The following is a 13811-nucleotide window of genomic DNA, read 5'->3' on the forward strand; positions in this document are numbered from 1 at the left end:
CCTATGACTATCTCATAATTACGAGAAAAGATCCTCAAATTATGATTTACTACTCCTGTAGCCTGTTAACTAAGCATAAGGATTTAAATTTGCTAGTTTTGTTTGCTGGGTACCTCATAATTACAATATCCCCAAATTACAATTTATCTCATAATTATGTGAAAAGATCCCCCAAATTACTGTCTCTCAATTATGAGAAAAGATCCAAATACTATGACTTATTTATTTGCCATCTTAAATTGTAAGATGGGATAAAATTGGGGTAAATTGAGATAGTTAAGTCAAGTAAGACGGTATCTCAGAATAAAGACTTGGTATATTACAGTAATGACTTAGTAACTCAAAAAATAATGATACTATCTCAAATAATCACATAGTATTTAAAAAAATAATGATATGCTAATAGAATAGAATCAAATCCAATGTCTAAAGTTTCTCATCATTTTGAGATACTAAGCCATAATTTTGAGTTACTAAGTCATTATTCTGAGATACTAAGTTTATATTTTCAGATACTAAGCCATTATTTTGAGATACTAAGTTTATATTTTCAGATACTAAGTCATTATTTTGAGTTACTAAGTCATCATTTTGAGTTACTAAGTCATTATTTTGAGATACTAAGTCATTATTTTGAGATACTAAGTCATCATTTTGAGTTACTAAGTCATCATTTTGAGTTAATAAGTCATCATTTTGAGTTAATAAGTCATCATTTTGAGTTAATAAGTCATCATTTTGAGTTAATAAGTCATCATTTTGAGATACAAAATCATTATTTAGAGTTACTAAGTCATTATTTTGAGTTACTAAGTCATTATTTTGAGTTATTAAGTCATTATTCTGAGATACTAAGTTGATATTTTCAGATACTAAGTCATCATTTTGAGATACTAAATCATTATTTTGAGATACTAAGTCATTATTTTGAGATAATAAGTTATTATTTTGAAATACTAAGTCATTATTTTGAGATACTGAGCCAATATTTTGAGACAGTTTCTCATTATTTTGAGTTACTAAGCCATTATTTTAATACAGTCTCTCATTATAATAACTTACATATGATATTTCATCCCATTGTCGGAAATAATCTTCCATAATTATGATATGATTGCTGCATATGGACATTATTTTTAAGCAACACCCCCTTCCCCTCTGGTGTCCTGCTGCTTCAGCCTGGAGGTGATGCTCAGTCAGTCAAGCGGCGGCGGTGATGATGATGATGATGATGAGGAGGAACCGACGCTACTTCAGCCCCTGCCTCTCTGTGTGTGTGTGGCACTCAGTGTTTTGAGGAAGTCAAGAAACTGAGGAAATGGACGACGCACATACAACCAAGCTTGACGACTTATTTTTGGCAGAAAATGTGGATTTATGTCTTCACATGAGAGGAGATGGACCGACGAGCAATGGGACACGATGCTAACCTGCTAGCTTAGTGTTTGGTGTTTGTTCCTTCCGACTCAGAAACGATACTGTAATGTTAAATAAGACGATAAAAAAACAGCTGTACAATCTTGGTTAGATTAACATTAACCTTTCTTCAATCAATCGGTGACACTCCGCGTTTCTGCACATTAACTTATTATTGTATAAATCATTTGTGCATTTAGTTTAGAAGTAGCTATTAGCTTTTAAAAGCTAGCCCAAATTTTGTGTTAAGCCAATTAATGTGAAGGTAGCTGTAGCAGTGAGGTTAGATTATAACACCGTTTGTATAACAGTGGCTAAAGTGTGAATCCGCTTCATGTGTGGCTGTAAAAATCAATGGTATGTGCAGAATACATGGTGCACATGAATGGAGAAAGTAGTCAGCAATGTTAGCTGCATGTTTAATGTACAATTTTTTGCTTACCATGCAAAAATAATAATATCTTAAATTTTGAAATGAGTTTTAATCTATTACTCTGATTATAAAGTGACTTTCAGGATTTGCTTTTGCTCTTAAGGTTGATTAGAAACTTTTAAAAGCGACTACCTCTCCGGATATGACTGAAAAAAGAAGAAAAAAAGAGACAGTAGCTATGTGACATGTAAAAAGGGAATTTTCTGCCACTGTTAATTGATCAGTAGCATCTCACAAAAAATATTTAAAAGGTTGTTGGCACAGCTTCAAATGCTCTTAAAGCCACATGAGCTGTTAACTCTCCCACAGTATCTTAATCAAGTGTAGCTTCTTAATAGTTAGATATGCGTCTCTCCTCTTTTTTGGCCGTGTTCAGGCCTGCTTTGCCCCTTATCCTCGGGCTGTCCCTGGGCTGCAGCTTGAGTCTTTTAATGGTGTCCTGGACACAAGGGGACACGGATGACTCCTGCAGGGATGAGCTGGGCAATGGGGGGCTTTTCCCTGGCAGAGGGGAAGCTCAGAGAGACTCGAGGGATGGGGGTGCAGAGGAAGACTTCCAGCCACGTATAGTTCCCTATCACAAGGATCCAAACAAGCCACACAAGAAAGTCCTCAGGTGAGTGTGTGAATGTGGAAGTGTTTTTTTTTTCGCTGAAAGAAGTCAAAGATAAGATCAAGATAGACGCCAGGAAGATCTGTGAGAGAAGTTTGTGTCAGTAGCACAGAGAGGGCTTTTTGAGCAAACACATATGCAACCATTTAATGTTGTTTTTTTTCAACAAATGTTAGGGCAAAGAAACACCACATAACATTTTGTTTATATATCTTACAGGATGTTCTTTTTAAAACTCGAGACAGTTTGATTCCAGAGGATTTACCAATTTAATAGGCTTACATTTAAATCTCTCCTACAGTGGTCTAAATACAGTGAGTGGGGTATATAGTTAATGTGGCCTATAGATTATAGGTTACATAAGTCAAATCGAGTGGCACATACATGTACAGGTCACATGTAGGTCATTTGTGGAAGACTTGACCTGTGAATCCACAAAAGCATAAAATTTGAGTCTGTCTTAAAACTAATTCAGCTTCTGAGGGTGATTATCAGCTGGAAAAAAGCTTCATATGATCTGTAAAAGTGTGGAAAAACTTGCTGAAATCCAAGATTTTTTCAGTGCTGTCAAGATTTCCTATTAATAGCCTCCAAACCTAACTTGTGCTCTAATTTTTTCCATTTATCCGTCTCTCTCCACCTCTGCAGAACACGGTATATTCACACTGAACTGGGCATCAGGGAGCGACTGCTGGTGGGCGTACTAACCTCTCGGGCAACCCTCAACACGCTCGCCGTGGCGGTGAACCGAACGGTCGCCCACCACTTCCACCGCACCTTCTTCTTCACTGGCCTGCGCAGCCCCAAGGTGCCCCATGGCATGACTGTGGTTGCCCACGGCGACGACCGCCCCGTGTGGCTGATGTACGAGACGGTTCGTCACCTCCACCAGCACTACGGCTCGGACTACGACTGGTTCCTCTTGGCGCAGGACGACACTTACATGCAGGCCGATCGTCTTTCGGAGCTCGTCAGCCACCTCAGCGCAGGTCAGGACTTGTATATGGGAAGGGCGGAGGAGTTCATAGGTGGGGAGGAGAAGGCACGCTACTGCCACGGGGGTTACGGCTACCTGCTGTCTCGCAGTCTGCTGGCCCGTCTGCAGCCCCACCTCGACACTTGCCGTAATGACATCCTCAGCGTGAGACCTGATGAGTGGCTGGGCCGCTGTATCATTGACTATCTAGGTCTCAGCTGTGTGGAAGTACACCAGGTAACAAAAAAACCCCCAAAAAACATGCATACCAACAAAAGTGTAAATAACAATCAGCACAACAGTTATTTTAGTAATTAATTAATGTCTCTTTGGCTCACAGGAGATGACGTATCGTTACTTTGAGCTTGGAAAGAACGCAGATCCAGAGCGTGAAGATAGCGCACAGTTTAAAAACGCCTTCACCGTCCATCCCGTATCAGAACCAAATCTCATGTACCGCCTACATAAACGTTTCAGCCAGATTGAGCTGGAGTGGACTTATCTACAAATCCAGCAGCTGCAGGTTAGTAACATTTTATCCTGCTTTCTTTCAAGTGTGATTAACAAGTGTGTTTTTTATGTTTTCTTTTTCCTCTGATGGGACTACACTGATACAAACTAATGTTTGTTTTCATCTCCAACCACACCCATTCTTGAGCCAGGTCAGAAATTCCTGCCTGATACAATATTTATACATGTCAGGAAGCCAAGACGAGGGACGGGGTGTTCTGCTGAGTGTTACATTCCAGCGCAAGCTTTCTTTTGAATTTCATCTGTACTAAGAAGCTCTATTATCTAAATAAAGTAGCTGCTTATGATTAGGCATGAAGGATTAGGTATGTGCTGTTGTATATTATGTACACTAACTTCTTAGTTATTTTCCTCTACTGAGCCTGTGCTATGTTTTCCATTATAAATCAGCTGGCACAGTTATACATATGAATGTGTTTGGGCTCATCCCAAAACTTAGCAGATGTTTGCACTTATTTAAAACCGCTTTGTGGACACTACTTTGTAATAAAGCTTCAAGTGATAAGATAAGATATACTGAGGGGAATTTTGACTTGGCAAATGTTTACACTGTGTATCATCCTGAATTGATCTTTAATTAACTTTTACAATATGTTTGGCAGATTCGTTAATGTGAGATTGAGGTTGTATAATATGTAATTGTGTGCACTCATTAGATGCAGATCAGCAACCTCAGTGACTTGACACCAGAAGGGAAGGCGGGAGTCACTTGGCCTGTAGGAATCAATCCTCCCTTCAAACCGAGGACCCGTTTTGAGGTTATAAACTGGGAGTACTTCACTGAAGAGCATATTTATACGTGCGTCGACAGCTCGCCCAAGTGTGAGATGAGAGGGGCTGACCGCGCCGATGTAAATGCAGTTCTGGAGATCGCGGTAGAGCGTCTGAACGAGCGCTACCAGCCGCAGCTACGCTTCCGCAAGCGACGTCTACTGAACGGATACCGCCGCTTCGACCCCACGCGCGGTATGGAGTATGTGCTGGATCTTGCACTGGAGGCCTACACTCAGAAAGGCCACAGCCAAGTCATTGCCAAACGGGTTAACTTGTTGCGACCTCTAAGTGCAGTTGAAATTATCCCCATGCCTTATGTGACAGAGGCGACACGGGTGCAGGTCATCCTACCTGTCACGGCCCAGGATCAAGACTATGTCGGTAACTTCTTGGACATGTATGTGATGAACACTTTGGACACGCATGACAACGTTTTACTCACGTTCTTGTTCATCTACGATCCCTTCGATGCGCAGCGAGTCAGCCAGACCGATGTGTTCGCTGGCATCAAGGCGATGATCGGGGAGGTGGAGAAGCGCTACGGAGACGTGAAGATCCCGTGGATCAGCGTGAAGACCGAGGTTCCCTCACAGGTCAAGCTGATGGACATCATCTCTAAGAAGCACCCGGTGGACACGCTGTTCTTCCTGGCCAGCGTGTGGACGGAGGTCAACGCAGATTTCCTGAACCGCTGCAGAATGAATGCCATCAGCAACTGGCAGGTCTTCTTCCCCGTCCACTTCCAAGAGTTCAACCCGGCTGTCGTCTACCGCGAGCAGCAACCATCCGCCGCCTCCTCCTTCTCCGAGTCCCTGCGAGACGGCCACTTCGACCGCCACGTCTTTGACGAGGCTTGCTTCTACAACGCAGACTACATGACAGCACGGACCAAGATGGCGGCCGACATCCTGGACAACGAGGAGCTGCTGGAGAGCATGGACGTGTACGACATATTCGTGCGTTACTCCGGCCTGCACGTGTTCCGAGCCGTAGAGCCCGCGCTGATCCAGAAATACGTGCGGCGGTCGTGCAACCCGAGGTTCAGCGAGGACATCTACCACCGCTGTGTCCTCAGCAACCTGGAGGGTCTGGGGTCACGCTCCCATCTAGCCATGGCTCTGTTTGAGCAAGAGCAGGCCAACAGCACCTAGAGGATGTGGATTGTTAAATAACACTTTTTTAAAATCCACGTACTGAACGGAACTTGCTCAGCGAAAGAAAAGCATCACAGACGCTTCAGTAGAGCAATTGTGCGCTGATGCATAAGCTCATAGTTGTTTCCTCCAGCTGAGAGACTGTCTGCTCTGTATGTATGAACACTTTTGACTTGTGAGTGTGTAACTTTTAATCTGTCATGTCTAGACGACAATGAATAATGAGTCACTGAGGACGCCTTCACACACCTCCTTGAATGTGGACCACAGATGCTGACAGATACCCGAGAAGCTGTTACTTGTATTCCTGCTGTCGACGTATTTGATTCAGGAGCAGAGCAACAATATTTATATACTCCAGTTTTAAAGAAATGCAGGACGTTCTGTCTTGAAGTATTAAAGTCTTTGTTGACTTTTTGTTATTGTTAAGTCATTGAGAAAAAAAAAACTTGAGCCATAAGTCTGCCTTAGTGAAGATGTTAAGGATAATACTGGAAACAAGCTGAAGCCATTGGCTGCCTTTTCTTTTTTTCTTTTTTTTTAAAAGAAGTATTAAAGAGTTAGATATTTCTGCTCACAGTTTCATTCATTTTCATTCATATTGTATTTATTACAGTGTGTAAAGACCCTGTTTCAAGTCTCACCAAGCAAAAGGCGACTGTTTTAAAGGATCCTGTATGCTGCATGCTTGAACAGCTACTCCTGGAGATATCTGCAGAGTAAAAGCAGAAAAATGCGCTCATATTCAGAGTAATACATCATATAGTCTCACCAGTTTGCCTAAAAGCTTTTTTACTGCAGTGCCAGTGAAGTAGTGAACAGTTTGTTCCAAAAGCAGCCCGCCCCGCCTCATCTCCTCATATTGAGCCAGTAATTCTCCACCCCAGCCCGGGCCTCCCTGGGCTTTTTGGCAAGTGTTCTGTACACATATGTCTTTGGGGAGAGAAGTGAACTCAGTGCCCAGAGGGAGGGTCACGTCCACCTATAGCCAAGGTCCGTCATGGTGTGAGTGGTTAACCTTCACAGTGAGATGGTTGAACAGGCTTGAATGGGTTACTTCACACAGCAGACTCCTCCTCCTCCGTAAAGGCGTGAGAGGACTGCACTGACCTCCCCCTTCACCACCACCCGCCCACAAAAACTTCTCCCATGTGAGGGTTGTCGGCTCAGTAGAATAGCGGAAGAGCGGAGTGAAAGAAGCCCTTTCTGAGTTTCTGTGCTTTATGGCGGCGGCTGCGTTACGCTGTGGAAAAGCCTCCACCTGCTTCCCTTGTGGTGAGGACGGCGAACAATAAAACGCCTGTCTGCCACCTCTGACAAACGCCTTGCTCATACAGGAAATTTGAGCTTGAGTGCAAACTCAACATTTTGCCTCCACAGAGCATAAAAGTGTTCTTTTTTTTATTTTTATGGAGGCTAATGTGGCAAGGGGTTTGCACAATTATTTGCGTAATTAGATATCGCAATTTTTAGATCCCAGAGTTAAAAAGTAGTTGTGGAGAGATTCAGTTGGTTTCATTAATAAAGTGGAGCGACTGCTATGGTTTACAGGCGGTGAACGACATTTACAAAAAGCACGTACATCTGAGAGATAAATACTAGGTGCTGGACTGAAGAACACGTGAAAAACATAAAAATAGACCAGATAATGCTCCCATGAACATTTTTTAGTTCACCACTGAGCGACATCTTGAACATGGACTCTGTTTTTTTCCATTTTTCACAGGAAGTGCACACCCATAGTAAACCCACAGAGGGGGTTTAATTACTTTGGCTGATTAGACGTCTTCTCAACCCTGTGTGGGAGACATCTTCAGTTAGTTCCAAGTCTGACCTGTTTTTCAAGGGACAAATTGCACCTTTATTATTCTTCTTAGTTAGGGTGGGGTCCATTGATGTCATGTTATTTTCCCAGCATGCTGTAGCTCTGCTCGCTCTCAACCTGAGCAGACGTTTAATTGGCTGGAATGAGTGGAAACACCTGTGTGGGTGAGCAGGGTCTTTAAAAATGTCAACATGTGATGTTTGGAAAAGATTACCTTGGTAGTCAAATGGTTACTGTGCAGGCCACCAACCAGAGAGAGACCTTTGTCCTGCAACATTACTTAACGAAATGAAGGTCAGACTTTTATCATTTTTGCTATTAAACAAAAAAAATTCTATTAATAACTACAACCGAGCAGCTTTTAAACACGCTTGGAGTTGTAAAATTGATGCTTCGTGCCCACTCAAGTGTGTTAGCTGGTGGCAAAAAATACAAAACACTATTCAAGGTTGAATTTTGCATTTATCCCCTAGATACTCAGCATAAGAAATGTCTTAGCAAACATTTTTAGAATACAAAAAAATGCATCTGCATGTTTATGAAGACCTTAAAAGTAAAATGCAGGTATTGTATAAGTGTTTTACGGTTAAGGTTAATCTCCAGTGAGGCTGAAAGGATGAAACAATTTAAACAAGAGCTGCTGAGAATGGATAAAGAAGCAGGGAAAGTCCCTTCTGTTACCTCTCTTTATCCATCAGTAATTCATTATAAGCTTAATACACACAAGTGAAAGACAAAGAGAAGCTGTTCTAACCCTTTGACACACTAATTTGTGCAACAACAACATGGGATAAATAGAGTCACTCAACTCTGGGGGCCGAAGGCGCAACTCGGCATACGGAAAGGAAAACTTTGCACCTTGGAAAATTGCTCATTGAATATAAATGAGTTTCTTCAGCTGAACATACATGTTTTATTCATTTAAGTCATTTTGCTCCCTTGGTTTTTTCTCTCTCAGTGTAGTAAACTGTGCAAAAAAAAGAAAGTAAAGTAGAGACAGGAGACACTTTAACTTTCCTCTAGATGACTGTGGTTTTTTGTAATTGATCCCAAGATAATATTTCTACACAATGCTGAGTCATCACTTCTCCATCCACAATCTAGCACTGCTAAATTAAATATAAAACCTCATTTTAGTGCAGAAAGTCACCATTGCATGCTTTAACTGAGGCAATGTTAGATTTTTACATCTCTGACACTGAAGTATATATATTTACATAATGTACAAAATAAAATCCTTTAGTTCAGGTAGGATTTTTGATGCAAATTAGTAGCATTTCCCTGTAAATGAGCTTTAAGATGCAGCTTTAAGAAGCTCAGTTTAATACTACCGAGTCTCTTTAATACTACTAATATGTAAATTGTTGCAGCAAAGCACAAAAAAAACAAAACTTAATCACATCTTGCACTTATGGAGGAGACATGTGGTCATAAAGGTGAAAGAAAGACACATCAGATATCATGGCATTTACAAACTTTGGCAAGCGCTTCTTTATTTACATCCAGGCTGTCTCACAATGTCACAGCTGTTTTCCCTTTTTTTTTTTGTCTCTTTTTTTTAAAATGTTTTTTTGATTTATTGTCGAACATAATCACCAAACGAGTCTGCTCTTTACAGATGTACAGTGTCATGTATACTATTATCTTCCTGTCGGTGACCCTCTGACAACAGTGTAAACGGAAAGAAAAAAAGAGCAGATCCCGCTCTTCAGAAACACATGCAGGGAGCGGGATGAACAGTATGCCAGGGTTTGGTTTTCTTTCTTTTTTTTTTTTTTTTTTAAAGTTTAAAAACAGGAGACACAGCAGTTAAACATTTCAGTCAGATAGTTTCTGATACTGTGCTAATCACCCAGGAGTTGCAGTGTCTAGTTTCCTCCACAAGGGGGTGCTAGTGAACCGATTACTGTATGACAACACTGTGAATGCCCTGGCCATACAAAGAAAAGAAAAAAAATCACTCCGGGTCAGACACAGGACTAAAACATACTACCAATGACTACTGTTTTCTCCTCTAATGAGTGCAGTTAATATAAATTATTGTCCTGTTCTAGTAACAAAACAAAAAACAAAAAAAAACACAGTTCAGAAAAATCACACCTACAGTTAAGTTGCTGGTAGGGCAGATCATCATTTTTGGCAAAAAAGTTCCAGAAGGCATTTCAACAAATGTGACGAGTTCTGCGTTTGTCACACGCACACACACACACAGGAGGTTTGCTATGCCAGCTTTATATATTTACACATAACCGTCTGATCAGATGTAGTAATTAATGTCCATGGAGCATGCATAGGTCATCGTGAAATAGTCCGATCACTTTTGTGTTATGCTGGGATAATAGTAATAATAAAAAAAGAGAGAGAGGGGCCTCGTTTTGTGACGAAAAAAAAAGAGAGAGAGAGAGTGTCGTCCCCCCCCCCCCAAAGAGTTACAGCACAGTGCAAAGAAACCCGACGAGGTTCCAGCTAGAAACTGACTGCTGAGAAAGAAAAACATCCTCCATCCTGACATTACAACATATACATACAAGTCAAGTGTCATTTTTCTTTCTTTTTAGAAAAAAAAAAAGTGTAAAAAGAGATTGGTGCAGATTATATTATGTGTTACAGCTACTGAGATTTCATGTAGATTGAAAGAGGAAAGAGAGAGAGGGAAGTGAGGGAAGGAGGGAAAAGAGGGAGGGGGTCTTTCTTTCTTTGTTGCAGCTTCTAGCTCCCACGATAGATACGGGATGGACCTAAAATAAACCACCCCAACCCGAGATAGTACACAGAGGAACACTAACATTCCTGCCCTACTAATTCAAAACTCATGGAGCTCCCCTTACTGCACCATTTAACTCACCCCCCCCCCCATCCCTCCCTCACCCTCCACCCCTACTTCCCCTCCCCAAACCCCCCCAAAAAACAAACACACACACAGATAGTCTTGTTGTATACTGTACAGTTGACCCTCTTAAAAAGGGAACAAAACATATTTACATTCACATCTCTAGAAAAGAAAAAAAAAAGAAAACAATTTCTTTTTTCTTCTTCATGTAACATAAAAAGTGTAGAAATGGGACACAAATCTCCAGACCTGGACTTTAAATATTCATTGCAAATAACCGTTTTAAGGGGTCGTGGCTACAAAGGGGGGGGAGAAAAAATGGGTGTAAAAATTATCTTTTAAAAAATACCCAATTTTTTCTGATTTTGGTGTCGTTTTTTTTTAAACCCAGGTCAGGATTTTTGCCCATTTCTATTTCAGTGATCATGTTTTCTTCTTCTTCTTCATTGCAAACCTTTGGTAACACCTTCATGAACATAAACCGGCACAAAAAAACTACAAAAAGGAAGAAGAAGAGGCAGTGAGCGACTCGAGACAAAACGAACCAGTCAGAGTCAAGTCAAGTCCCCAACGTGTATATATAGGCATATTCATCACTTTGCTAATGATTAAGGGAAGAAAAAAAAAAAAGCTATTATTATTACGATGATCAATACTTCCGTCTCATCCTCCTCCTTCATTATTTAAAAACACTATTCATGCTGTTCATGTCTTTGTGGTAATACTTCACTTAATTCAACCTAATACTGATGAAACAAATCAGACAGACTGGTGTATATAGATAGCACGATTCCCTGCAACCCAAAATGTGTAACACTAATCTCGACTTTGCTGGTGTAATTAATCAATTTGAACAATCTCCTAAAAAAACAACAACCAAACACTCTCCTTAATGAGAACAAATAAAAATAAAAAAACACACACACACACACATTCCCAAACAAGTAATCACAAAAAAAACATATAATTTGAAGACTTGAACTCATCCAGAGCACTAAATGTGTTGTTTTTTTTGTGTGTTTTAAAAAAAAAACATCACGTACACTTTCAGTCGGACACACAGTAGCTAATAATCTCCCTCTTATGAGATGAGTGTTCGTAAAAATGTGAGAGCAGCCGGTCGGTTAGGAGAGTTTTTTGTCTTGCTTTGCTAAGTGACGTATTTACAGAGTAGAAAGTAGAGATGGGGGGGGGGGGGGGGGGGGGGAGTTTGGTTTATCAGGCAGTGAGTCTGAGGAGGGGTCTCGTGGGTTGAATACATGCGGTCGGCGACGATGGGACGTCCTTCGTTGTCCGGCACACAAAACAACACGGGGACAAACACGCAGGTTCTTGTTTTATTTGCACGTCGCTTACCGTCATGTGAAAACCTCCTTCCTCTTTATTTTTTTATTCTTTTTTTATTATTATTAGGTTTTTTTTCTCTTAAGTCTCCAACCTCCATTGTGACATTGGGGAGGAGGAGGAGGGGAAGAAACATCAGAAATTGCATTGTCATCTCATCTCTTTCTCTGTCTTTCTCTCAAGGCTGCTTTTCTTTAGTTACATTTTTTTTTTTTTAAAGAGGTATGAGGATTTCACTCAACTGTAACGACACACACATACATTCAAACACACACACACACACACACACACACACACACACACAGGGCTCTGAAATCATTTGCAGAGAGACTGAAGAGAGGCCTTTTCTTAGGTGTTGCGGACAGCTAAGGCCTGTTCCAGCTCCTGTCTCCTCTGCTGAATCTGTCGGGATAAAGGAGAAAGAGAAAAAAAAAAGAGAGGAGAAAATGCATCAAAAATCGGAGTGTTTTAGAGGCAGAGCATCTGGATGAGGAGACGTTTCCTCACCTTGCAGTAGAAATAGCGGCTCACTGCCTCCTGGGACCAGGGCTCGTGGTAAAACTCTGCCCTCCTCTCCTCCTCAGGGTTCCCCACCACGTCTGTCATTAACTGCAGCCAATGAGAAGGAGCAGTCATTGATTATACGACTTACTAATAACCATAATTAATATTTTTAAATTGGATAAATACGCTAATACACATGGATGCAACAGAGATTAAGTTTTATTCTGGAGATGCCTGACATGTTTTTTAATTAAACAAACATTGTTATTCATATAATTATATCTTGTAGCCTCTAGGGGCTGCTAGAGGCTTTCATTTAGGGTTTTTAGTTTCTGCATTTTCCATCTCAACATCTATAACATGTCAAAAAAAGGCAGTAACGTGTTGTTTCAATTGGACTTTTAAGTATGTGAGGGCAGACATGAGAGTGTGTGTGTGCAGATGTATAAATAATATTGAACCTTAAGGTCTCGGCTCTGGGATTTGAGCCAGTCCTGGATGTAGCCCTTGGGATCTCTGGAGAAACTAAGCATGAAGTCCCTCTGGATCTTCAGCTGGTTGATGGATTCAATGGTCTCGTGGATCTGGGAGGAAACAGGGAAAAAGAAACATACTGTGAGCATCAAGAAGGAGGAGAAGGAGAATAAAAGCATATACCATCCAAAAAAACAACCCCCTATAGCTGCCTTTGAATTTGACGTGCATCACTGTATAGATTTCCAAATTAGTCAACATCGAGAAGAGCTGATTCTGCAGCAAGTCTCAGAACAAAAATAACCCCAGAAACCCCCCTGCTCATTAGCGAACAGCATATGCACACATCCCCAGGAAAAAGCTGTCTGTGCAGATGTAAACAGTTGGAGGAGGGATGGAAGAAAAGAAAAAAAGGTGGAATAGGTGACCTGACGGAGAAGGAGACAGTCTCTCGAAGCTGTGACTACAAACGTGTTTTTATGTGCTACCTCATAACGAGATTGTGCAACTTTAAAGGCGATTGTGCAATGTGCAGTTTTCAGTGAGGTGTCAATTATCAGGATATCCTCTGTGTGACTGAGGAGCTAAAATTGCACAATATTTTGACAAAAAAGGTGCTGAATCATGCAGATATTTAAGCCATCATTCAAATATAAAACTTAAACTGACTCATTGCTTTTTTGGCAATTTAATAACTTTACTTATATATCACCCCTTTCATATATTAAATGCAGCTCAAAGTGCTTTACATTTGAAGCAATAAAACAAGTGCAAACAAGTACAGCAAGTTAAATTCAACAGCACAGGTTAAAATAAACATGAAAACAATCATGTACATAATCATATGTAAAAAATTTTTTTACTGACTATATTATTCATGCTTGTTGTAAGTGTACTGTCTGGTTGCCTTGTGTTGCATGTGTAGCCTTGACTTAGA

At 40.8% G+C, this 13811-nt stretch overlaps 2 protein-coding genes across 5 annotated transcripts in view; one reads left to right on the forward strand and one right to left on the reverse strand.

The window, feature by feature from the left end:
- The first annotated feature begins 2054 nt into the window (after positions 1-2054).
- Positions 2055-6451, forward strand: chpf2 (chondroitin polymerizing factor 2). Its single transcript, XM_062441603.1, has 4 exons — positions 2055-2465; positions 3111-3675; positions 3779-3961; positions 4626-6451. Exons 1-4 carry the CDS (start codon positions 2194-2196, stop codon positions 5892-5894), a joined length of 2289 nt encoding a protein of 762 aa, XP_062297587.1. The 5' UTR covers positions 2055-2193; the 3' UTR covers positions 5895-6451.
- Positions 6452-9184: 2733 nt separating this feature from the next.
- Positions 9185-13811, reverse strand: part of smarcd3b (SWI/SNF related, matrix associated, actin dependent regulator of chromatin, subfamily d, member 3b) — a 34860-nt gene continuing 30233 nt past the window's right edge. For all 4 annotated transcript variants that reach the window (XM_062441458.1, XM_062441457.1, XM_062441460.1 and 1 more), the window contains exons 11-13: positions 12862-12984; positions 12404-12505; positions 9185-12298 (exon numbers count right to left, since the gene is read on the reverse strand). In XM_062441458.1, coding sequence (XP_062297442.1) covers positions 12245-12298; positions 12404-12505; positions 12862-12984 — 279 coding nt within the window. In that variant the 3' untranslated portion in view covers positions 9185-12244. The remainder of the gene's footprint in view (positions 12299-12403; positions 12506-12861; positions 12985-13811) is intronic.

The sequence above is a fragment of the Scomber scombrus genome, chromosome 20 (genome assembly GCF_963691925.1).
Source record: "Scomber scombrus chromosome 20, fScoSco1.1, whole genome shotgun sequence".
NCBI lineage: Eukaryota > Metazoa > Chordata > Actinopteri > Scombriformes > Scombridae > Scomber > Scomber scombrus.

What these genes read in the sequence shown, in the direction of transcription:
- chpf2 (XM_062441603.1), top strand. Translation starts at nt 2,194, where the DNA reads ATGCGTCTCTCCTCTTTTTTGGCCGTGTTCAGGCCTGCTTTGCCCCTT. An exon ending in GCTGTGTGGAAGTACACCAG is followed by an intron (nt 3,676 to 3,778) that starts GTAACAAAAAAA and finishes TTTGGCTCACAG; the next exon opens with GAGATGACGTATCGTTACTT. An exon ending in TACAAATCCAGCAGCTGCAG is followed by an intron (nt 3,962 to 4,625) that starts GTTAGTAACATT and finishes TGCACTCATTAG; the next exon opens with ATGCAGATCAGCAACCTCAG.